The sequence below is a fragment of the Diabrotica virgifera genome, chromosome 1 (assembly GCF_917563875.1).
Source record: "Diabrotica virgifera virgifera chromosome 1, PGI_DIABVI_V3a".
In the NCBI taxonomy this organism is placed as follows: Eukaryota; Metazoa; Arthropoda; class Insecta; order Coleoptera; family Chrysomelidae; genus Diabrotica; species Diabrotica virgifera.
The window spans coordinates 79,099,467-79,126,187 of NC_065443.1; the positions used below are offsets into that span (position 1 = coordinate 79,099,467).

Below are 26,721 nucleotides of genomic sequence, written 5' to 3' on the forward strand. Positions count from 1 at the left end.
GGCGTAATAGACTTGGGAAGGTCGAGGCTCTTTCATAGGGTGTAGCACCATTGATGATGATGAAATGCATAACGTATGTTCACATGTACCTACGGGCGGCAGATTTATTTTGAATGCCCGTTATTTTTGTAAAAGACAAAATCCGAGGTGGCCTCATATCTAAATTTGAATCTTTGTATGTGTAGTATGTGTGGTCCAAATTATATACTACTACCATTAAATGCACAATAATTCTTATATTATTATTTGCACGAATCTGTCGCACATAGGTACCTACATATGAAGATACTTATGCATTTATTAAATGGTAATTAATATATCTAAAGAGTTCAAAATATTTCCTAAAAATATGTATTACCTTTTTAAAAAATTAAAATATACCTGGTGAAAGAATTGAAAAATAAACAACATATTTTTACAAAAAAAAATCGGGAAAAACACAACTTCCGGTAAACCGATTCTGTCGGTTTAAGAGCTTGATCTTATACATCAAAAAAAGAACCTATATACCAAATTTGATTGAAATCGAACTTTTCGTTCAAAATTTATCGTGCTATTAGTTACATATGTATAGTCGCTATTTTGGCTAAATTTGAACCTTTATATGTGTAGTATATGTTGTCCAAATTATATGCTTCTACCATTAAATGCACAATAATTCTTATAATATTTGCACGAATCTGCCGCACTCAGTGCAATGATGATGTCTGCGATAACTCTGAAGAACATTTTTAAGACGCGAAATATCAAGCTTGTCATGTGATAATCATTTAGGTGCATTAGCTTTTTTGAGTAAGGCGACAAAAATTGATTTCAGCCAATCTGAAGGTATTTTCCCAGTCCTCTAGATGGTATTGAACAAATCTGTCAAAAGACTCAACTCCAAACCGTATCACTCTTCTTGAGTGATACAAGTGTCTCATTTTTGCTATTTATCAATATCCGTTTTTTTTTTGTTTTTTATGCTTGTTATTTCCTTGTTCCGTGTACATTTTCTAATGTACGTTGTATAAGTTGTGTTTTTAATGTACTTGTTCAATTTCACAGCATTTCGCTGCCATCCAGGGCTACTTTTTTGTCTGTTTGAAGACCTTCTGCGTTTCAAGAAGTGCTACGCGCATCGTCATCTATTTGTCCTCAACTAATGTTTCATCTTGATTCGATGTCTTACCTCTAAATTTCCATCCCGTGATGATGGTTATTTCACAAAAAATGCACCCCAAAAATATGTACCTATAGTACCTACATAATATTATCCAAATTTTACAATGCAAGTAAATAAATCGAATAGACATATATCATGCATTTTCTAAAATATATACCCTATTATAGACAACATTTTTAGTCTTTTCTCAAACTTTTCTTTTTGTAACATCTTAGTGTTTTAACTGTTTTTTTTTTCAAAATAAAGCCACAAACCTACCAAAGAGCCTATTTACTGTTTCACCTTAGATTTTAAAATTGAGAGTGGGTAGTTTTCAAAAAGTACAATTTATAAATTTAAGTAAGCAACTTGTTTCGATTCATGACAGAAAACTCTTTTATTAGTAATTACAAAGTAAATTGTAAGGAAAACTTATATTGTCTCAATGTAAGACTTGGTTTAAATACCTAGACACTTTTGAATGAAACCAAGACACGTTGAATGTTCGTGGAGCACTACCGAATCATGATTTACAATATATACCTATACATTGTAAATCCCAAATCATGATTATATGTAGGTAAATCATGATTAGGGAGTGCTCCTGGTAACATTCAACGGGTCTTGGTTTGTTTAATTCTAGTGCATCTTTATTGTGATTTTAATACAGTTGTACACTTCTAAAACAAGCTTTTACACTATATACATTCATTAATTTCATTTATCTTTATACTCATTATCTTTATACTCTTTTTCTATTCAACTGGACAGTTTAGGGCAAAATGGTTCTCACATTTGTATTTGATATTTTAATAATGTTACTTTTTTATGTTTAGTATGAACCGACTTTTAAACCCAAAGTACTAAAGAATTGGGAGGTGCCTAAATTAAATGTTGACAAACCTCGAAGAAGAAGTGGAAAAACAAAAATTATTGCTAACGATAGGGGTCATTTATTGCCAGAGATACATAAGACTAATAATAACCCTTGGGGAAATTTTGTAGGAACTTGGCGACTACCAAAGAAGGTCGACAAGAAAACAGGTAAGATAAAAATTAATATAATGATATAATTTTAATGAAAAATAGTCTTCTTCTTTTTCTATTATATAGTACTGCCTATTTTTCTTCAACGGTGCCTTTCATTCTGTCCCTAAATTGTCATTCCATATTTTCCTTGGGCCTCCTATACTTCTTCTGCCTATCGGTGACTTGTCTTTGGCTATTCTTACTATCCGTGATTCAGACATCCTGCTTATGTGTTGATTCCACTCTTCTTTTCTGTTCTTTACCCAGGTATTTATATTGTCTACTCCATATATGCGTCTAATTTCCTCACTTCTTATACCCTGTTGTGTAGTCCTTTTCCAGCCATCCTTCTTAAGATCTTCATTTCGTTGGTTTCCAGATGTCGTTGTGTTTTGCATGAAAAATACTAATAAGGTAAATGTTGGGGATACCATTGGTGTTTATGGTATCCACGACTATCAAATACACACAGCGTAAATTACATCTAAATCTTACAATAAGAACTATCTACTATAATATAAAAAAGTAAAATTTTGCGTCCTGTGTCCGACAGGGGGGTAATGTGACACACTAGGTGTTGGGGATATGGCTTATGAGGAATTACATCTAATCCAAAAATAAAAACTCAGAGCGATTACCTTTGCAACCAGCAATGCAATTAGGGAAATTAGTGTCAGAGAATTTAACAACAAAATTAAAGCGTCCAGAAAGAACATTAGGCATGATTTTTTTAATTTGTTCCACTCTGACAATGCCGATATCTTTTCCTAATGGAAAGACGAACTGCTAGGACTATGCCTACATAATATAATGGTTTGTTCTTTCCTAGAAACTCAACAAATAGATACGTAGTCGTTGACGTTAACACTCGCTCTACACATTCGGGGAAATCTTCCTCATCTACGATTTCATCATCGGAGGATGTGTCGTCCCACTCGCCCCCAGATGATGATAGTAATTCTTCTTCTAGTAAGATCTTCTTTATCGCTGCTTTTCGATGCTTGAATGTTTTCTCCTGCTGAGCAGTTTTGATTGCTCGTTTGACCTTCTTAGCTTCTATATTTTCAGGTGTTGTCAAGAGTTAACATGCTGTTTGTTTTTCACTACGCAGACAGGAGCATCACATTTTGATATTGGCGACATAATCTGTAGGAGTTTGGTATGAGTCGCTTCTGTGGTTTATGAGAATGTAGTTCGGTAGGCTTCTTCTTTGGAGTATGAAGTGAGAGTGAACCAGATGTGTTAGTTTGAAGATCTAAGACTAAGCCATCACTTGCGTCGTTCTTGTCCATAGAGTTGGATTCCGGGGCTACTCGTAGGTAGGCGTCATCAGGAATAGAGGAGAGCGCAAACAGGAACACCCCGCAGGCCCGAAAGCCTGCCGAACCCCTAGACATTGTTGCAGCTTGAGAGACTTTCTTGTAGTAAATGGTCAAAGTTCCTGCGTTCTATCTTCTTTCCAGGATTTGCATTTCTCCATTCGACAGCTGCATTTCAGTAGTAGGCCTTCAATGGTTTGAAAAACGATCGGTTGAGAGGCTGTTAGTAATGTGTTGTGTGGCTGGGAAAGCAAATAAAGTGGACATAATTTTCCAGCGTTATCTCTAATATGTTCGGCAAGTTAGAGTCAGTGCCGGATTTAGGGTACTTGCGGCCCTAGGTCATATTACCCCGAGCGGCCCCCGATAACTTCACGATTATGTAATTAAATTTAAAAAACTCCCAGAACAGCTCTAACATCAATTTTATTTATAGAAAATATATAATTCAAAAAGTTAGCAAACAGCAGTTATTTGTAAAATTACTTATTATAAATTAGTATTGCAGTTAATTGTTAAAATTAAATATTTTTGTTTCATTTAGGGGGGGGGGGAGGGGGCGGTAAGTACAGGTGATAACAAAAGACTAAAAAAAGCCGAATTGAAAAGACATTATAAGTAAAAGAACATGCAAAATAATATGAACTGTAATAGTAATTTCTGTACACGGTACTGAAAAATAAAAATATTAAGAATACAACAAATGTAATAAACTTGTAGATCGTTCAATTCTCACATTATTCTCTTATACTGAAAAACGTCAATGGCATGTTCTTAATTTGGATAAAGTTGGATTAGTAATTAACATTGACACTCACTCCACTCCATACTTATGATAAATCTCATATCTAAACTACAAACATTAACTTTTCTAGCTTTTTTGGCTAGAAAATCTCTAATCAAATCGTTAAAGTCTAAAGCTTGAAAAAGCTCTGCAATTGAAACAAAACTAGCCAAACTACAATAAAATCAAAATAAAGATGCACTAGAAATAAACAAACCAAAACAGGTTGAATGTTACGAGGAGCACTCCCGAATCATGATTTACAATGTATAAACTTTGTCAATCATTATTTGGGATTTACAATGTATATACATTGTAAATCATGATTCTGGAGTGCTCCTCGTAACATTCAACGTGTTTTGGTTTGTTTATTTCTAGTGCATCTTTATTGTGATTGTAGTATAGACAATCTAGAATCTTCACCTGAAGTTGAGTTCCTCAAGTAGTTTTTAATTCTTTTCAACACGCTGAATGATCCTTCTCCACATGCATTAGATGTTATCATGCATAGTAGAATGCCCAAAACCGTGTCCATATTCGAAAATAATGTTGTTAACTTGTTTTCCACGAATGAGTTTCAGATACTCCAAAAGTGTATTCTTCGGAGGCTTGGTAATCTTGTTATCATGAGGTTCTCTTTCTTCATCAAATATACCTTTAACAAAGCCTTTGAACTGTACACACTCTTCTCCAAAGTCAGCATCTATGTCGATTCGATACTTTTTAGCCAAAATAGAAGCTTTTCCCCTGATTTTTTCATTGGAAATTGACTATAAGTTAAATTCTTCATTTAGACTGAAAGAAACTTCGGACCTTTCATTCAATTCTGAATAAAGCCTGTTAATTACAACATTGAATATATTAATGTTTATGTCTTCTTTGCCATTAAAATGGGGTTCAGTGGATTCATTTTCTTTGTCTTCGCCATGGAGAGCTTTTCTTTTCGGGCGTCTTTTTATTTCAAGATCATAGGTTTCCTTTGAATTTTTTTTCATAGGAATCAAAGTTATAGCCCCTCAGATTAAATACGTACTCCTTTAGAGATTTGTATATGTTGCAAGTCACATTCAAGTCTGTAGCAGTATTTTGCAATGTTTTGCTACTCTTCTCAAGACATTGTAAAATATCGTACCACATGTTTAGTAGAATAGCATTCTCTAATTTGAAAAATTGTTTACCGTATGAACCGTAACCCGCACTGCCGTGTGCTAGTGTGGGTTACATCAATTAATCACATTCCTAGAACTTTCCACAATCCACCTGCAATACTATACCCTGTATCTCTATATATCCTGTAGCCTCCTATACCCTAGCAAGCTTTAATATTTATTTTTGATATGAACGTTGGTAATTTTAATTAGATTGTATTGTTTATTATATATAAAAAGTAATGTACAATTGTACTCGATTTATAGTAGCGGTAATTCTTAATTAATTTTAGAAAATAAAAATTCAATTTTTTTACCAAAAAACTTTTTTTTTACAAAACGCTGCGGCCCCCTTTTGCTTGCGGCCCTAGGTCGCGGCCTAGTCGGCCTAGTGGTAAATCCGGCACTGGTTAGAGTGTGATCCGTGTCCATCGAGCAGTAATAGGCACGAACCAGCTGCCTTCCTTGGGATAAAGTGGTTTTTCAGTAAATTTTTGAGGTGGTCTTCATTTATGTACAATTGTGATAATTACTCCTTACTCACTTACTTCCACGGCGCTACAACCCTTGGCGGATTCGGGCATGACCAACTATCTGCCTAAAAGTGGATCGGTCTTGAACTCTCTTTATAATCTTTCATTGGAATTTCCCTATTACTTCTTATACGCTACAAACCCTGCTCATGAACAGCTCCGTAGATCTTTCTTAAAACCTTTCTCTCCCATTTACATAGGCTGATCTTCATTTTTCCTTGTAAAAAGTCTAAGTTTCTGACTATGAATTTGAATTACCTCTGGAATTCTACCTTTCACCTTTTCCTAGTTAGAAGTCATTTTCCAATTAAAAATCATTGGTCGGCTAAGTTGGGAGTTTAGTTGTGAAACTAATAACTCTATATCGTAAAAACACTTGTTGCGAACAACCTATAAATGTCAATAAAAATGTAAAATAAAATTGATTGCAAGAATTTTTGAAAACAGACACGATGTATGGAATAAAAGACCATCATGATAATGCTCACCGAGATACAGAAGTTTATCCACCACAGATTTTGTATGATTTCCTTGGGTTCCAGCTATTTTTGCAACAAGAGACCTCCTCGCTGGTTAGCATGTTTCGCCTAATTAAGGATCAATTCCGTTGTACCTGTTATGTTTTGTTTACCTACTCTGTTCAGGTAATTGAAATAAAGTATACCTAGTTGAGTAAATTTTGTCTCTAAATGTTTATCATTATAGCCAAAACGTTTTTGTCTTCTTGTTTAAAGAGTGATATGTATAGGAATATTTATCCCTAAATTGTATTTTTTAATTTTCTATTGATTCTATGCTAGGTTTCTTCATTCAGCCTTCAGCTTTCTGATGTGTTCTAAGTTGATGTGTATAAAACCAACTTACATAGTCTCATACGGTTGAATTTTTTCTTTTCTCTTCATACACACTTTTAATATTTGTTCTTGGTGAATATACAACACCTTCTATTGTTGGTTTTTTTACTGCTAATTTTTATTTAGTTTTTCATATCTTGTTCCGTACATTTCCTCTTATATATATTCCGGTAGGTGTGAGTTGACGGAATTAATTAAAAAATAATAAAAAAGAGTTAACAACGAACAGTAAAACATTTATTTATTTTGGTAACAAAAAGGTGTTGCTTAGTTAGATCTCGGAAAAGGGTCGGTCGTTAGCGAGTAGTGCCTCGGTTGCACGCTGTGAATAGACTGTTAAGAAAAGCCACAATCTATTATATTGATGTTATGCCTTTCTACAATCTGGCCCGGAGAGGACAATAAATCACTCCGATCTGACACATAAAAACAGACACACTTCTGCAGTTTTAAAAAGGAATGCATGTCCCAAAGTGAGTTGTTGACATAATGGTCTGATATGGTAATTAATTTATGGGGACTTCAGTTTGTTCAACTGACACTCCAAAAACATATGGTCAGGGGATGCATTCGTTTCGTAAAACCATGTCTTTCTTAGCGTCTGGTTTGTATATTAACGGTGACTTTATAAAATATGACCCATATTATTTCGTTTTGAGAACAAAATTAAAATTAGCAAAAATAGTAATTAAAGCGTATCGCTATATATAGAATACAACTCAAAACAGTATCTTACATTGTGACGAATAGTTTATTTACGTAATTGGTTTTTTATTTTTTTTAGTTGGTCTTTCAGTTTTACATTTTTTCATTGACTATTATCTTGCTTGACTATTAACTATGCTTGCAAAATATTTTTTTTGTTCTTGTCTTCGGTTTATTATTTTTTAAATTTATTCGTGAATGTATGTTTAATTTATCTGTCTAAATTTTCTGCTGTGACATTTTCCATGTACCTATAATAGACTAAAATACCTATATAAAACGAAATAGTATATAAAATATAATTTGTATTTCCAGCTTTTCAGATAAATGGTTTATTAAACAAGGAACAAGAACAAGATAAAAATATACACAAGCCAACAGATACACAAAGTCCACTTTTTGAAATTGGGGATAAGGTAACACTATAAGCTTTTCTGTCATTTTTATTAGTAATAAGTCAATTTTTATTAGGTTAATTTTTGTGAGGTGCTGGATACCTTAGGGGGTAGAGTATCTAACTATCACGCAGAACGCGGGGATCGATCCCCAGCGCCGGCAAAATCGAAACCTTATTTAGGCCTCTACATAATCTATCAATTTTAATTTAGAACGAGTAATAAAGAATATTGATGTCAAAAATGGCACTAATATTGACAAAAAACGTGTTACAAAAGTAGGGGAGTAAAGTATGCTAAATGTGCAATCACTCGAGCGCTTTGGGGACCTATTGGGTTGTGAAGAGTAGGTCCTAAAACCAAAAAAAGTTAAGTAAAGTTTTCCACTTAAGGGGGGACTGGTCCATTTTTAAATTAATTTTCCATTTCCAACAATAGTTTTCTTAGATTATAGCGCCATCTATCCATAATTCGAAACAATGTCTCGAATAAAAGTTACTTATTTTTTCGTAAGGAATCCAAATCTGCAATAAAAAATGGAAAATGGGGCTCCCATTTAACATTATAAAGTAACCCATGGGGGGTCGTGTTTGGTGCCATTCGATAGATTTTTCAAAAATATTGAATAAGTGTATTTTTCAGTTTTCGATCTAATATTCTCTCCGTGAGAAGTCGTGTTTGGTATAATTCAATAGATTTTTGAAAAATATTGAGTACCTACTTATTTTTTAGTTTTTCGATCTGTCATTCATTTCGCCAAATATTCGCTTTTTTCTTGTGAAACTTTGGGACTCAATATTTCCTTACGCCCCGCTCAAATCGTCAGATTTTTGAAATATACACTGTTTTGCATGTACAGTGGAACCTCGATAACTCAGATTAATCGGGACCGCGGCCGATCCGGGTTATCGAAAATCCGGGTTAGCAGGAGAATATGGTAAAAATGAATAAAATACGGTATACTTACAGATAAACTACGTTAGAATTGAAATAACATGACATAAATATAAATATGCACAGTACCTACACATCTAAATTACTAAAAACACGCAAACACAAACATAAGCAAACGGAAGCGAACAATACAATACTGTATTCATACAGTCACAATCGGAACGATGTTTTGTTATTATGTATTAAGTACAGTGAAAACTAAGACCATTGATTAAAAAAGAATTTTTTAAATAGTCTTTCTTAAACAATGCTAACACAGTTTGAAATAAAAAATAAAGGAATACTACAGACAGGTGCTTGTTGTTTCTGCCGGCTTGTGCCATGAGTCATTTTTACTATCGTATAGTTCAAATTACACAAATACACATTATCTCTCAAATATTTTATTACATACATACATTTTTATTGTTGAAATATTTATCTGATAATTAACTATTTTGATGGGAAATAAGCCACAATTAAATTGAAAAAATAATTTTATTAACATTTCGACGCCCAGAACGGATGTCATTATCAAAATACAAAATATGTACTGTAAATCAAAATGTTTATCTGAGAAAATCGGTCCGGGTTATCGGGGGCCGACTTATCGGGGTTCCACTGCACTTAACTTACCTTATCTTAATCTGGCGATTTCGAGTTTTTCTAAGGATAGATTTTTTTTTTCAGCCCCCCCCTTAACGAACTCCCCTGCATTAAGAGTCAATATATGGTAGAGGTACATTTTCAGGGTACAAGATTTCTCCCCATGTAATAATCTGACGCGCTCGAGTAACTGCAAAAATACCCGCTTGGGCTCCCCTACCATAACCATACATACGTACACACATGAGAATGATACCAGGATTCGTAGACTTATAAACTAATTATTGGGAAAAGAAAAGTATTTTTGAAGTGTGTAACAATATTATACATCCTAGCTAAGCGCTTTCGGCTTACATAGCCATCTTCAGAGCTATGGTCAAAAGCTATAAAGTACCACTACTAAAGAGGACCCTTTTTTTATAAAAAAATTTAATTGAAAAATTCCTTAAATAATTTCTTCTTCCAAAGTTAAAAGAACTTGGATGATGGTTGAAAAATTTATATTCAGGACTTCACAAAAACTCGTTAAATAATTTGAGCATGGTACGGTGCAAGCACCCACCATCTGGAGTAGAGGCCGCTGACAGAATGATCATGAAAATGGCTCTGTAAGCCCAAACCTCTCAGCTAGGAAATAAAATATTTTTACACACTTCAAAAATACTTTTCTTTTCCCATTCATTCATTTGTCATCGGTGTGTACAAAAACATATGTTTTTTTCAAGAATTATAAATTGATTTAGTGTACCTATATCTGGTTTATACTTATTTGTAGGATGAAAACAAAGAAAATGCCGTTGAACAAATTGCTGAAGCCGTACCCTACGTACCAGGAGATCTCACAGATAAAGAACACCAACACCCTACTTATGAAAAATTATCCAAAAACCGCTTTCCTACAGAACAACCCTTGTTAAACGGTTTTCCAAGAATACGAGATGATTTTTCTAAATTACCAGAAGTAAAACAAGACGTTAATAAAGAAGTTGAAGAATTCTATGCTACTCACAAACAAATGGTACAAACGCATCCATCTTACAGTAGTCCCTTGCCTAAAAAGGAAAGGATACTGTCTCCCATAATTGCTGCAATATCAAATTTCAACCTGGCGAAAAAACTTCATAAGGAAAACCTGGAGCATAATCCGCTGCCAGATACTCTCACCGATGCTATTTACAGGAAAATGCTACTGCATAGGCAGGGAAAGGATTATGAAGGAAAGGAACATTTTGCTACAGGTAAATAGACGAATGTTGTCTAAAATACTTAGCAATTCTTTTGGTGTTGTGCTATACATGGGATCTTCGCTTTACTATATTTTCTTTCTTTTTTTTTTAAATTTGATATTTTAGTGTAGGAAACACAGGTTGAACCTCGCAAAATAGATACAAGTCCGGTTTTTTTCTGGTATAAGAGGTGCTTATTATAAGACTAACTTTTTCTTAAAAAATTTCGCCCCGGAACCCCCCTTTTCATCTCTTTAAAGGGGGTAATTTGTGGTTTTTGCGAAACGTAGCCCTTCCTGTACGTTTTGCAAAAAAATTATTTAATACTTTACTTTACTTTTTCGTGTCTGGATCCGACTACAGTTTTTCTGCACAATATCGGGCTACGTCTACACCGTTTGTATTTGCGAGCCATAAATCATCGAGGGTGCACTGTGATGGGCAAAGTCTGCATACTCTCAGATGCTCCACGCTCTGTATTTCCCCACATTCACAAAGTGCGTCGTTATCTGTCTTGATGCCCCATTTAATAAGGTTCTGTTTTACAGGGGCAACACCTGTGCGTATTCGGTTGAGTGTCCGCCAGTTTCTCCAGTCCAGGTTCATTCCATTAGGTCGTTCTGGATGTAGGGGGAACAGTTCGGGTGGTTCGACGCTGACATTTCTCATAAACCTTTTCCTTGATTTAAGTCGGCTGATTCCTGGCGGTTCGTCAAACCCGTATAATTGGTGCCTTTCATCGAAAGTTTGCCTGAACTTCTCCACATATTGTGAGGCGCATCTACGGTCGTCTGGTGATGTGAATCCAGCTGCCCGGTACAGTAATGGTAGAGGGGTAGGCTTCATACAACCGGTAATTATTCTACATGTTTCATTTAACGCCGTGGTGACTTGTTGGGCGTGTCTAGATCTACCCCAGACGGGACAAGAATATTCCCCTGTTGAGAAACATAAGGCCTCAGCTGTTGACTTTAAGACCTGGGGGTTTGCACCCCACTTGCTCCCTACAAGTTTCCGGAGAAGGTTGTTTCTCGTAGAAACCTTTTGTCTTGTGCTCTGACAGTGGAATTTATACGTTAGTGACCGGTCTAGTATCACTCCAAGATATTTGGGCCTATCAGTATGTTCCAAGCGTTGTACCTCCCAAGAAACATTCAGTTTTACATGCGCCAGATGGTTGTTGAGGTGGAATGCACATACTTGGGATTTAGTAGGGTTTGGCTTTAATGAGTTTTGTTTGTAGTAAGTTGACATCATGTTTAAAGCCTCTTCCATTGTCGACTCTACTTGTGTGAGTGTTTTCCCCTTTACGACGATACCAAGGTCGTCAGCGTACACAAAACTCTTAGTCCGAGGGTGCCTTGGTTGGTCATTGGTGTAGATGTTAAATAGGGACGGCGCCAGAACGCTTCCTTGAGGTAGGCCATTTTTTTGGGTTGTCCATCTGCTCTTCTTTCCATTTAGCACAACGTAGAAGCGTCTATTACACAACAGTGATCTAGTGATATTTACCAGGTCATAGTCAAGCACAGTGTTATAGATCTTAGTTAGCAAGGTTCTGTGGTTTATCGTATCGTAGGCCGCTGTGAGGTCTATCAAGGCTACTCCCACTATCTCCCTCTGCTCAAATCCCTCTTCTATGTGCTCTGTTAGGTTCAGCACTTGGCCTGTGCATGATTTACCTGGTCTGAAGCCTGCTTGTTGTGGGATTAGTTTTGCATCTAATGTTTCCTGGATGCGGTTCAAAATGAGGCGTTCATACAATTTATATAAATGACATAGAAGAGATATCGGACGGTAGCTACTCGGTAGTTCAGGGTCTTTACCAGGTTTCAGAAGGGCTACTACTTTTGATTTACGCACATTTGTGGAATCTGGTAGGTAGAGCGACAGATGTTAAATAGATCGAGCACCCATTGCCTCGCTTTTTGTACGAAGTGTTTTATCTGCTCTATTAGGATTTCGTCCACCCCAGGGGATTTTCCATTTTTCATACAGTCAATACCATTTTTAAGCTCTTCGATGGTAAATGGGTTTCGCAAGAGAGTTGTTTCCTGGTCTTGAGTTCTTATAATGTTAGGCGTTTTGCAACGATTGTTTGTTTTGCCATTCAGAAGCAGTTGGTGGGCTATCTGATTTGGCGTTATTGCACATGGCTCTTTCACCTTTGTGGGATCACCATTAAGTTTTTTGATCATATTCCAAGCCTGCTTACTACTGTGCGTCATATCCATTTTACTTAAAGTCTCGCTCCACCGTTCTTGTCTGGAGGCGCTTAGTATTTGCTGCAGTCTCTCCCCTATCTCTGCCGTAACTTCGCTAAATGGGTCTTTACTATATTCTTCGGTGTACTTTGTCATAATGTCTTTTGCTTCATCGTTCAGACTAGATATGTAATGTTGTTGACATCCTCTGGGTATGTGTTTACATGAGGTTCGTTTTACAAGTTTGATGAACGCATCATAGTTTTTGGGGATAGGGACTATATTTTTCACTTGTGTTTCCAATTCATCAGTGTATTTTTCCCAGTTCGCCTTTTTGAAATTAAACCTTCGTTTGAAAGGGATTTTGGGAGCTTTTATAGCGCTATATACGGATATTCCCACGGGCCTATGTTGTGTCTTTGGTATAGGTTTATATATCTTTCTGACGCAACGGTCCTCTAAAGACATGCTGATGAAGGTGAAATCAGGGTTGTAACCTTTCTTCCATATTTTGCTTTGGAATGAATATGGCAGTTTTGGGTCATGCAGCAGTGCCAGGTTGTTTTGTTCAGCCCACGATTCCACAAGATCTCCATTTTTATCAGTTGAAGCGTAGCCCCAATGAACATTATTCCTATATTTAATAGTAAAATGAAGAGGACTATATTTACTACTATTTATTTCCCAACAGCATATGTCTATCACCCACCCTTTAGCGGGGGTGGCGCCCTAAAGTTGACAAGTTTTTAAAAAAGATATTTAAAAAAATATTTTTCCCTAACTGTAATGAAAATTAAAAAGAAGCCCTGGGAAGATTAATCACAAATAAGTGGCTGATTTTTTGGTATACTGCCGTGCTTAGCAAAAACGCCGTATCTGCAAAAATCTGAAAAAAATGAAATTTTTACTTTTTTCTAACTCAAATGTACATATCTATCTTATTTGCTTACTAAAAATGACGTAAGTTAAGCCAAAACACATTAAACACGCCGCGTCTTATGCCGTATCCTGTGTAAATGTATACGAATTCTTAAACTAAAATCGATTTTACTCGAATGTGATGTCTCTGCAGATACGGCGTTTTTGCTAAGCACGGCAGTATAGGTTTCAGTTAAGGGTAAATGCCCATTTTTTAATTACAGGGTGTTACATTTTAAAAAACACCTTTACCTATATACCATCTGAACCGCATATGCTAGAGTAAAAAAACTTTCAGCGATTATCCATGTACTGGTGTTATTTACAAATTTCTATAATGCACCTCCATTTTTTTCCGGAACCACCCAAAAAAAAGGAGAATTAATAAAGAAAGTGATTTTCTTGGAATCATTCACACACCATGCCCTTTATTAAAATGCTTCGTATATTATTTTATGCACGTTCTTATTACTCATGCATGGACACCAAAAGCGATTTCTTAATGCAAAACCCCTGTAGCAAAAAAAAAATAAATGAAGGGGGGGGGGGGGAAATTTTTTTTGCTTTTTGACCCATATGGACATATGCTCCATCAATAGGGTTTTTCATAAATATATATGATTATTGCAACATCCCTGCGGAAACTACCCCCATCCTTGAAAATAAACTGCAGAAACTACTCCTATCCCTTGGAGAGCATGTTTTGACGATTTTGTCATTACCTATGCATTTCTTTTTAAATAAAACTTATACAGAATTAAAGACCACTATTTTCTCTTCAAATAAGGTCCTATGAATTTTTTTCGTATAAGCGACCGTTACGGCACAGTGGCGCCGTAACCTCAGAAATGCTTTGGCGGGCTTCAGTTTTTGTTTTTTTTTCGTCACCTATTCATTTTATGGATAACTTACTTATGGAAAATAAAAGAACACACTATCTGCTACACATTATGACCTATGCATATTTTATTTTCTCTGCACCCTAAAGCCACAGTGGTGGCCCAAAATCAATTTTTGATTATTTTATTTATTAAGTCTTATTTTTTTTTGGAGTTTTTCCGGGGAAAATATGGACGTGCATTATACAAATTTGTAAATAACACTAGTACATGGATAATCGCTGAAAGTTTTTTTTACTCTAGCATAGGTGGTTCAGATGGTATAAAAAGGGGTTCTTTTAAAATGTAACACAGTGTAATTAAAAAAATTACAATTGCCCTTAAATGAAATCTATACCAAAAAATCAGCCACTTATTTGTGATTAATTGCCGCAGGGTTTCTTCTTAATTTTCACTACAGTTAGGGAAAAATAATTTTTTTTAAAACATCTTTATTAAAAATTTATCAACTTTGGGGCCGGGGCGCCAACCCCGCTAAACGGTGGGTGGTAGACATATGCTGTCGGGAAATAAATAGTAGGAAATATAGTCCTCTTCATTTTACTATTAAGTAAATTTTTTGCAAAACGGACAGGAAGGGCTACGTTTCGCAAAAACCACAAATTACCCCCTTTAAATGGATGAAAAGGGGGGTTCCGGGGCGAAATTTTTTAAGAAAAAGTTAGTCTCATAATAAGCACCCCTTAATATACTAGAAAAAAAAAATAAAACCGGACTTGTGTCCATTTTGCGAGGTTTAACCTCTGTTTCCTACACCATTTGATATTCATTGCGAGTAATGATCTTTCCATCATGAAATATTGGATTAACAAAATGTTCATATCAATGCTGAAAAGTTATATCTATTTTGCAGGCGTTGGTTGGAAGGGTTATCCAGGTTACGGACCAACGAGGTGCACCAAACTCAAAGTATATCGTCCAAAAACATCAGGATCTCCAAAAGATGAAACCATTTGCAGCTTTGACAGAAAATGGCGATTTATTCGGCAATCTAAAGTCACGCCCATGGACTTGGCAATATGCTGGGATCTGACTCCAGAGGATCCTAAAGACGAGCCCGATAGACCTAAACATATTGACGGTTCAAACGGTTCAGCAGCTCCTGCTGTTTTTAGTCTTGTTCATACTCCTAAAGAAGAAGATGTTGACGTCAAATGCGACGGTTTACATTGCGGCACCCTTTTTGAACACAGCAATAAAGGAAACGAAGAAAAAGAATATTTCTTTCATAGATCTAAACGTACCCCACCGAGAAGTATTCACAGTGATTCTGAAAAGTCTGACGGCAAAAAACGTGCGAAAAGTGCGATTGAAGTCGACAAGTGCTCTATAGATTCTAAACTATCAAGCTTAAGTGCCAAATCGAGAGCCAAAAGCGCGTACAATCTACTTGAAGCCGATAATAATTCAAACACGTCCAAAAACAATCTGAATCTTCACCGTAGTACCCCAAATTTAGATGAAATACTCGAAAAAAGACCTAAAAAATGCAACAAAATTCATAATAAATTCTGTGTGGCTTGTGAAATGAAAAATGTATCTCTGACAGAAAAACGACCAAAAAGCGAATATAAGACGGCGTTTAAAGCTGGCGTTCCCAACAAAATCGTAAGTAGACCTATCTACAATCTCAAAGTTGCTAGACCTAAAGATCCCTATATGGTCAAGAATTATGTTATAGATAGCTTAGCACCACCTTTTTCTTTCCAGAAGAAGAAGAGAGAGGATTATCCTGAACACTGGAGATTAGCCACTGTTTATCAGCATTCCTATAAACCTATTTATGCTAGGAAACGACCATTTATGCAAACTGTGTTCAAATAAAACGTTTTGCTATAAAGATAAGAATTTGCTAATTTGGATAGTAAAAATAATCCACAAACTGTGACTATTTTGTGAATGTTTAGTAAAGTAGAAATCGCGTTTTATACAAATAATTAGAATAAAATAATTATTATAACTATAACTAAGTTTTCTAATATAGGTCGCCTTAGTGTTCACTACATTTATTGATTTTTTTTTTAAATTAGTATTTTAATCCACACCAGAATTGTGTTTTTGAAAGGTTCTTACATAAATGGCACAGCCTTTCATCTGCTGAATATCAAGTTTAATCGTTCAGTTTAATCAAATAGTAATAATTCAATCTGAAAATCTTGGTTATTTGAACTGAACTGAATTTAAAGAAAGACCCTTCGTCAAAAAGCAATTGAGTTTTTTTCAAAGACATATTTAAATAAGATGCGGTAGGCCGGAATAATTATTTTACAATATTTAATGTGGATAAGGGTTCCATTCTAGTCATAGCCAATTTTTTACTATCAAAATAACAAAATACTTATTTAAATAACACAGATAATACCCCAATAAAGCAGCATTTAAAAATCAAAAAATTATTGGGCGCTATTTTTTAACTTAGATATTTAGGGGAAGTCAATAGAAAAGGTGTCTCACCTCGTGGGTATCACAATTCTATTTGTTTATCCCATTTGAGAAAAAAAGGTAATTTTCAAAGTTGTCCATACTTAGAAGCTTAGAAGTGTTTTTTTGTCTCAAACACTTTGTAAGGTCTCAAAATTTCAGGTTTTTAAAAAAGTATATAAATTTTTAACTGTTTAATTACAAATAATTGGTGCATATTTAAGTACCTACCGTTTTCGCCTTATAAATGGTTTAATGATCTGCGTAGTTTTTACCTTAACAAAAAGACAAAATACGCCATCTCAAAGGTTATGAAAAAAATCTTTAAAAAAAGAAGTTTATACGAAATTAGTAAACCAAAAGAAAGGTCGCTGAGGTTATGGTCTATTCCCAGTAATTTTTCGATTTTTTAAGTGCTTTTCTTGGTTTTTCTAGGGTATAGTGGTTATTCATTGTATTACTGATGTTATGTATTTTTCAATAATGTGCGCACCATTTATGAAATTAAATATCTGGCAACATTTTAAAAATTGATAGCGATGACTTGTACTTTTTAGTTTTTCATATAGCCTCTTAGAGGGCGCCACCAATAAAACCTTTCGACACAAACGTAACCTCAATCTTTTGTTGACATAAATCGAGAGTTTCATTGCAATACAAGTCGTGTAGATACAGTGAATTTTTGAAATTAATAAGTCGGTCGAAAAATGGATCTTAGCGAGATCTTAGGAGAACATTTTCGAGCAATAATTTTTTATAATTTTCGGGGAGGATTATCCCAACAGCAATGTCACGCTGAAATGGTTTCTGTGTTTGGGAATGAAGCATCACACCAGTCAACTAGTTTCCGCTGGTATTGCGAATTTCAACGTGGTGGCTCCAGTCTCATTGACGAATCCAGGCCAGGTCCAGCCAAAACATCAGTCACACAGCAAAACATTGATGCGGTTCGTCAGCTAATTAAGGACGGCCGCCATGTAACAAACCGGGAGATAGAGGCATCTTTGGGCATTTCAAAGTCCTCGATCCAAAAGATCCTACATGAAAAACTGGGTATTAGGAAGTTGGTTTGCCGTTGGATCCGTCATTTGCTTACAGAAGAGCAAAAAGCGGTTCGCGTTAATTGGTGTCGAAAAACATTGGAACGGTTCAACAAAGGAAGCTCAAAAAACGTTTATGGTATTGTTAGTGACGATGAATCTTGGATTTACTCCTACCAACCGGAAAATAAACGACAATCCGCTGTGTGGGTCTTTCACGATGAGGAAAAACTAACAAAAGTGATCCGCTCTCGAAGTGTGTCAAAGAAAATGGTCGCAACTTTTATGTCAAAATCTGGCCATGTGGCAACAATTGCTTTAGAAGATCGAAGAACCGTTACTTCTGATTGGTATATAACCGTTTGATTACCAGAAAGTATCGCGAAACTCCAACAAACCAACACACAACGGCGAATTATCCTACATCATGACAATGCGAGCGCTCACACTGCCCAAAAGACAATAGAGTTTTTGGAGCTTCAAATCATCGAATTGTTCAACCATCCACAGTATAGCCCCAACCTAAGTCTCAACGACTTCTTCACGTTCCCAAAGATCAAGAATTCAATGCGTGGGCGGCGATTCCAGTCGCCAGAAGAAGCCAACGACACCTTTAAAACAGCGATTTTGCAGGTGTCAGCTGAAGACTGGAATAATTGTCTTACCAATTGGTTCGAACGTATGCAAAAGTGTTTAGATCTTGGTGGGACATATTTTGAAAAGCAATAAAGTAATTTAAGTCTATATATTGTTTGTTTCTATGGCTATATGCAAAACTTAAAAGACAACCTATCGTAGTAGGTAGGTCCCTGCTTTGTCTTCTAGGGTTTTAGGCCGTGGTCTAAAACTGTTTTTTTCCTGATGCTTGGTGTGTAACTGTATCAAACAGTATCAACGGCGATATGATCGCCGTTTTTATAACAATTTTTAAACAAATGATAAAAAATTTAAATACAACTATCGAAAGAGTAATAGGCCTGGATCCCGCTTACCAAAAAGAAGTTTATTAATAGCAAGCTGAAAATTTGTTAATAGCTTAACGGTGTCTAATCGGACAAACTTTGATCTATGGGAACACTGGAACAGGGGAAGTTTTAATTGTGGAACGTGTCATCCGGAGAAGTTTATGAGAAGCTATTGAAAACTAGCAGGTTGTTTTCAGTTTATTCAACAGCAAACTTTATATAATATATGAAAAAATGTTTGTCCGACAAATATGTTGGGCATTTTAGTAAGTCCGACACGTAGAACATGTCAAACTCCAGAAATTATGTTGGTGGTAAATAGCAGTCTGATGTTTGCATGAGAGTTTAACCCTTTAACGGGCAGAACTATTGTTTTTGTAAAACTATACTTTTGAATAGTAAAAGTAGTTCATTATGCATCGTTAATAAGACAAAAAATGTTTAAAAAATTTTTTTCTGTGCCAGAAGGGCTGGAAAGGGTGGTAGATATAGCTACCAGTGTGCATTTTGACAAACAACTAATACTTAGTGGGCAATGGTATATATATAACGACCAGTAAAAACAATTACAAACATTTATAAAAAAAATACTTTATTTTGAAAATGTAAAAAAACTAAATACAGTAATATTTTAAATTTATTATCTAAGAACTTTCTTTCTACTATGGTAGGGTGCAAAACAGTCTTTTCATAGAGCAACGTTACAAACTTGACAAATCAAATTGCTGCGCGTTTGTTTCTTTTTAGATGAAGCACAAAGGGCACAGCGCCTATAAGTTCCTTTGGTGGATAAGTGTGAACCAGCATTCAAAGTTGAGTTTAATGGTGGTCCAGATTTTTTTCTGAAAGTAAAAGTGCTAATAAAATTATCAGCTAGTTCACTGCGGAACTGTTATGCAGTCATAGGCTTAGCACTTGAGTTTTTTTTTTCAGAGTCTCCTTATATAAAATATAGCTGTTTACTATTGCTGCGTCTAAAAGGTAGAGAATTTGTTGCTTGGGGTAATGTTAACAGTTGTTCATATTCGTCGTCTTCATCAGAAAAAATGTTTTTAGGAAATAACCTAGCCAGCTTGTTGTGCTTGAAACCAAATCCGTTATCTGGATCAAACTGAGGATCTTGATCGGAATTATCAAAATCTTCGTTTCCGCTAGAATTATTTGTCTTTCTTGTAAGAGTACATTGGCGCACCCTTTTCAAGTGCTGTACTGAAGTATGTACTGGAACATGTCGGCTGGCTGTCGATACTAGTAGTCGAGGATCGTGACGGTGTTCTGGAAATTGAGCTTGTCTCAGGGAAATTGTTGTCCGCATCCTCATCGCAATCAAATTCGGAAAGACAATACTCTTCATCACTTAGATGGTCTACAGTCTACTATATACTGGAGTTCAGCTTCTAGGAGTGGTCGGTTTCTAGACATCTAAAAAACATAAGAGTAATGTACTGGAAAAATCTAACCAAAGCTAAATAATGTACTGGAAAAATTGTAATGACAAATAGGTCTAATAAATAATTTAAAGCCTTATAGAACCTTGTCTAGCAAATAAATACTAAACTTTGCTTTAATGTATTCTTAAAAATTTTAGTATTGGGCGTAAACTACGATCTCGAGATTTTTTGGTTTAGTATGTGAAAAAATAACCTCTTATTTGGTACAATCCTCAAAATGATTAAAACTATTTTCCTATCGCTAATGTTAATTAAACAACAAGATTTTTACAGAAATTTGTTGCCACAATATTGTTTAATAACTGGCATGAGTTTCAAAACGAAAAAATAAAAATTGTTTGTATGCCGGGATAAATAAAAACAATGAATTTTGGGGTTACAATTCTCATAAAACATATTTATTATTGCAATAACTATGCCAGTGCTTTTAAAGAATTATATGCTAGTTAAAAATAATGAAAAAAATACACTTGACACTTACCTTCAATTTTTGTCGAAGTAGTTTATTCCAAATGACACTTGTGCAAAAAACAAAAATAAAATTGAACGATTTATTACATAGACTTTTGCAGAAAGGGGCACTGGTAGCTTATCATACCAGTTTTGTGAAAAGCACGTAGTTGCCACGCCGCATACAGGTTTTCGGGTATTCACACTCACACCTACCAGCAAGCATTCAGTGTATCGACTTCGCCTATAAAAATTGTTTTCACCGCAACTCTGATGACAAATTAAGCCGTAATAGCTTATGGTATATATAGCTACCAGAGAGCGTTAAAGGGTTAAAGAAAGGGAAACAAATCGATTGGAAGTTCTGTCCGACAAAATAATATGGGACGTTTTCGTAGTCTGACGTTCGAAACCTGTAACTTATTCCACAATTAAAACTTCCCCTGTTGCAGTGTTCCCGTACATCAAAGTTTGTCCGACTAGTCACCGTTAAGCTATTAATAAATTTTCAACTTGTTATTAATAAACTTTTTTTGTTACGCGGGATCCAGGCCTATAAGTAATAAATAAAATAAATAAATTTCAGTATACATTCAAATTTTAATTTAAAATATTTGTTTAATTAAAGATTTATTTGTTCTACTGCTGGTTTAATTCTAACGAGTAAATGGTGTTCATATTCTATATTTTTATCTATATAAATATTGTTATATTCGTTTTTAATTTAAACATTAAGTACTTTACATTTTAAAATGTTGTACATTTCTAAACTTCTTTTGTTACTACTTACATAACAGTTTATACTAGGTTTTGTAATTTTAGAATTGGTTTTTTACTGCGTATTATAAAAACAATATCGGTGGTATATAGATGTTTATTTCTTAATGTTGAATATTAGTGTTTAGTATTTTATAATAATTAATAATTATGTTTTTTATAGAAATTCTATTCGATATATCTGAAAAACCATTACCTTTTTACTCCAGGTACATAAACTTACTATAGCGATGGTTTCAAATTGTATTTCTTTCATTTTTTAAGCTTAGTATCCACCAGAATCCAAAACTGCTCTTCGATTTCTTTACTGTTGCACTTATATCCATTTTTGTTTGCCGTTTGCTGTACACCCTTAAGATTGAATTGTGAACTAAGTACTATACCACTGGTTTTTCATAAACCTGGTTTCGTATTTCGAAATTAATAGTTTTTCTTTAGTTATCAGGTCACACTCAAATCATACGCAGCACCATAAATCTGATGAAAAGAATTGTTTCTTCAAATAATTTAGTCTTAACTTTGTTCCTAGTTCCTGATATTTGAGAAAACCGAACTTTTTTTAATTTTTATTAGATTTTTTAAAGTGTCTTTTTTATGATCTACTTGGTACTTTTAGAAATTCGGGGGTGTCAATCAATTTACTCGGTATTTCCTGTTCATTATTTACTTGTTTAGACGTGCTTGCTTAGATTGCCCAATCTATGGATCTCCCTTTATATTTTATTAACCCGGGAGCACTCGCGGCGTTAGAAAAAATCTGACATTTTATCCTTTTCCGTGATAACCTAATGAAAATTTTTGCAACATTGCTTTCCACTCGTAAGTGCCTCGAGGAGGATCGTAGTAATGCGTGGAATTTCTTTTTTCATTTTTTTTTGTGGAATTTATGGCTTTGCTGAGAACCAATTAGCTTTAAAATTGTTAGAAATAGAGATTTTTAACATAACAAGTAGGGTAAACCATACAGTTATTGGACACTTAAGAAAATTTCAAATTTAAAAATTCGTAATTCACATTGTTCTCTGCAGATTGAATTGAAATTTATACAAAACGTAGTCTAAACAGTTTATTACAATATGGCTAAAAGGATTTAAAGAAAGTGTTAAATCTTTTTTGTCAATATATATTTATTAAAAATAGTTACAAAAATTATAGTTATTGGACAGTTTATTTAGTTACAGGACACTCAAAATTAGTTATTGGACAACTGCTTTAACACAATAAAAAACTAAAAACAAATGAAAATTACAAGAAAAACCAAAGATTTCTGTGCGGTATGGGGTACCTATTATGTACAGTTGACACAATTAAATTTTATAATTGCTTCTGTGCTTCTTTGTATTGAGTGAAAAGTTCGTCAATGTCTTCATCCTCACTGTCTTGGTTACTGTTATTAGCATCGGAATCACTATCCTGCAGATTGAAGCAGTTGTGACATAAATAGATCACCATCGTTAGGTATATGCTGTCTATGCTTAACAGGAATACAACATTCGTGATAATAATGACTACAGTCATCGCATTTTAATTTATTCGATTGAATATCATTTGAACAAATAGAACATTTGACTTTTTTTGAATTCTTTTTGTTGCTACACTGGTTTTTAGTTAATTTTTCTTCTCTTTTCCGTTTCCTTTCTTGTTTTTGTTTTTCCTGCTCTTCTTTTAACCTCCTTTTTTCGTAACATTTCTTGATATCGTGCAGATGTAATAGCAAAAGGAAGTCTTCCGTGTTACGTTTATTTTTTCTTTCCGGTACAGTAGGAGAAGTTAAAAAATTGCCTAAAAATTCGTGTTTAACAATAATTTTACTTGTAGAGGGTAAGTCATAAACATTAGTTTTATATTGTTGAATATGGATATCATTGGTGCTACTACTCTCAGAAATATTTACATTTTCAATACCACTTTGTTCTGATGTTTTTATTTCAGTGTTTTTAACGGGAGATGTGATAGCTATATTTTGAATAATATTAATGTTTGTGTCTCTATTTTTTAGAACCATTTGTTTATCAGAATGTTGTGGATCATGTTCAAAAAAATTCCAAATTTTGAACAACAAATTCAAATTATCGTCGCTAGGCAGATTATTCTTTGGATTTTCTTTTAAATTCTCTAAGCTATGAACTTTTTCAGGACCTAAGATATTTACGAAAGTATTATAGTCCATCTTGGGTTTCTTTTGATGATCCGAAATGATTAAATTTCTTACTACTTCTTTACCTAAACATTTTGTGTAGTCAATAGCATCTGCTTTAAATGGAAACAATCCGCAAACCTTGAAACCATTTACTACTGTTTCAGTTTTATAACTTTTTTTTGTAGCTTGCTCCAATATAGAAGCAAATACAACCTTATTGACTACCCCTCCTGGATGCTGTTCTTCCCATTCTCTTACTGACTGCCGCCAAGCTTCTTTTAGTGGACGGCAAATAGAGACGTCACATGGTTGTAAAATCCTTGTGGTGTTAGGATAAAGTGCAATTACTTCAATTTGCAGTTCATTACACAATAGACTTAATTGGTAACTTAAGTGACTCTTGTGCCCATCTACAAAAAGAATAACTGGAAGCTTAATATTATTTTCAATTAGGTGGGGGTAAAACACATTCGCAATATACTGATAGAATGTCTCTGCCGTCATCCAACCATTATCGCTTCTGCCCACACCCCATTTAGGATTAATGCCTTTAGCAACTTTTTCTGGAATACGTTGATAAGGATAAATAACCATAGGCACGCAAATTTTACCGTCTGCTGAAAACGTAAACATTACAGTGACGTTTTCTTTTGAACAGCTTTTTTCAACATTATAAACATTTTTTGAACCTTTCATAGCAAATACTTTTCCAGTAGATGGACATATTTGAAATCCTGACTCATCTCCATTAAAAATTCTTGATGGATCAGTTAGAACTTCTTCTGGATGTTTTTCTTTAACATAGGTTTCAATATTTTTAAACCAGTTTTTGATGTCTCGTTCAGATACACAAGCGCTAGCTGCCGTTACACCTTCACTGGTCCTTTTAGAAACCTCTGGATGTCGCTTCAAAAATCCCTAAAAAAATCAAACGATAAATACAGATTAAAATACATTTTTTTGGCGACTTACTTTTAACCATCCATCTCCAGGTCGATTATGTTTAAAGTTATTGGGGCGAGGATTTTCGGTTAAAAATTTTTGCACGCTGCTTTTTAAATCGTTAGCCTTTTTGGGGAAACCTTTTGAAGCGGTTTCTTGTATCCATCTGGAATATTGAATGTAAAATCAAATAATGCTATAGATCAAGATAAATTTAATGAACGTACCTAACCAGAGTATTCTCCTCCTCGCAAGTTAAAATAGGAGACGGTCCAAGTGTATCTTTATGTTCCGGATGTTTTAATTTAAATTCTATAGTGGACTTCGGAATTCCATATTTTTTTTCAGCTGTTCTATACGATTCAGTGCCATTTTGGACATCCTTAACAGCTTCTATAAGTTTATTCTTATCGTATTTTCTAAGTTTAGGCATTTTACTACATCCTAAAAATCAATTTAGTGATTGGACGGCCAAATTTAGTTATTGGACAGCTGTCCAATAACTGTCAAATCGATTATTAAATTAATTTTACTGCTATATCCAGTTAATTATACGTAAACACGTTGAAAATTGTAGAAATATCCCTAATAGCACAAGGACGTCCAATGGACGTCCATTGGACGTCCTTCACGGACGTCCATTGGACGTCCGTTTTCGTCCGAGGAACGTCCTTTATACGTCCTATTTTGGTCCAAATGTCGCGCTACCGAACGTCCATTGGACGTCCATCTAAGGTCCGAGGGGACGTATATTGGACCTTAATCGGACGTAATTTGGACCTTGATCGGACGTCCTAGGGGACGTAAATTGGACCTTAATCGGACATAAATTGGACCTTAATCGGACGTAAATTGGACCTTAATCGGACGTAAATTGGACCTTAATAGGACGTAAATTGGACCTTAATGGGACGTAAATGGGACCTTAATCGGGCGTAAATTGGACCTTAACCGGACGTAGATTGGACTTTAATAGGACGTAAATTGGACCTTAATCGGACGCAAATGGGACCTTAATCGGACGTAAATTGGACCTTAATCGGACGTAAATTGGACCTTAATCGGACGTAAATTGGACCCTAATCGGACGTAAATTGGACCTTAATAGGACGTAAATTGGACCTTAATCGGACGTAAATGGGACCTTAATCGGACGTAAATTGGACCTTAATCGGAAGTAAATTGGACCTTAACCGGACGTTCTAGGTGACGTGAATTGGACCTTAACAGGACGTCCAATTTTGGTCCAAATGCCACGTTACCAAACGCCCAATGGAGGTCCACTTAACATCCGAAGGGACGTTCGGTGGACGTCAATTGGGCCTTCATAGGACGTCCCAGTTTGGTCCAATGTCTTGCTGCCGAACATCCATCTAATGTCGTGGGAAATAAAAAATATATTTTTTAAGGAATTTATATTACATCTTATATTAAATTACAATCATTGGATATTACATTATTTACATTAAATTACAATACACTTCTCCAAGAAATTAACGCACCACCTTAAATATGGGGTTTTTTTTATGTCTCGTATTTCCTAAACCTGTTGTTTCATCTAAGTGATTTTTTTATAATATTATAGCCTAGGCTATAGGTTACCTCCTTAAGCTTGTCATGCACAGGGAGCTATGCTGTAATATATGTACATTATATCATATCGCTCTCTATAGTAATGAGTGAGCCTGCAGACAGAAAACAAATGGTTCCATATGTGCAGGCTCACTCATTACTATAGAGTGCGATGTGATATAATATATATTACAGTATAGCTCCCCGTGCATGACAAGCATAAGGAGGTACTTAACCTATAGCCTAGGGCCTAGGCTAGAATATTA

At 34.9% G+C, this 26,721-nt stretch overlaps 2 protein-coding genes across 2 annotated transcripts; one reads left to right on the forward strand and one right to left on the reverse strand.

The window, feature by feature from the left end:
- Positions 1-1,268: 1,268 nt before the first annotated feature.
- On the forward strand, positions 1,269-16,574 carry LOC126891067 (uncharacterized). Its single transcript, XM_050660248.1, has 5 exons — positions 1,269-1,274; positions 1,981-2,188; positions 7,832-7,932; positions 10,226-10,688; positions 15,551-16,574. Exons 1-5 carry the CDS (start codon positions 1,269-1,271, stop codon positions 16,519-16,521), a joined length of 1,749 nt encoding a protein of 582 aa, XP_050516205.1. The 3' UTR covers positions 16,522-16,574.
- Positions 16,575-24,886: 8,312 nt separating this feature from the next.
- Positions 24,887-25,321, reverse strand: LOC126878919 (mblk-1-related factor 1-like). Its single transcript, XM_050641809.1, has 2 exons — positions 25,111-25,321; positions 24,887-25,049 (listed from the first exon to the last, which is right to left on the reverse strand). The coding sequence occupies exons 1-2, from the start codon at positions 25,314-25,316 to the stop codon at positions 24,887-24,889; spliced, it is 369 nt and encodes a 122-aa protein (XP_050497766.1). The 5' UTR covers positions 25,317-25,321.
- Positions 25,322-26,721: the final 1,400 nt, after the last annotated feature.

Bases quoted from the DNA above. Each gene is read 5' to 3' on its own strand.
- LOC126878919 (XM_050641809.1), bottom strand. From the start codon at position 25,316: ATGCCTAAACTTAGAAAATACGATAAGAATAAACTTATAGAAGCTGTT. The intron at 25,050-25,110 runs GTACGTTCATTA...TCAATATTCCAG, and splicing joins GAGGAGAATACTCTGGTTAG to ATGGATACAAGAAACCGCTT.
- LOC126891067 (XM_050660248.1), top strand. The intron at 2,189-7,831 runs GTAAGATAAAAA...TTGTATTTCCAG, and splicing joins GAAGGTCGACAAGAAAACAG to CTTTTCAGATAAATGGTTTA. The intron at 10,689-15,550 runs GTAAATAGACGA...TCTATTTTGCAG, and splicing joins AAAGGAACATTTTGCTACAG to GCGTTGGTTGGAAGGGTTAT.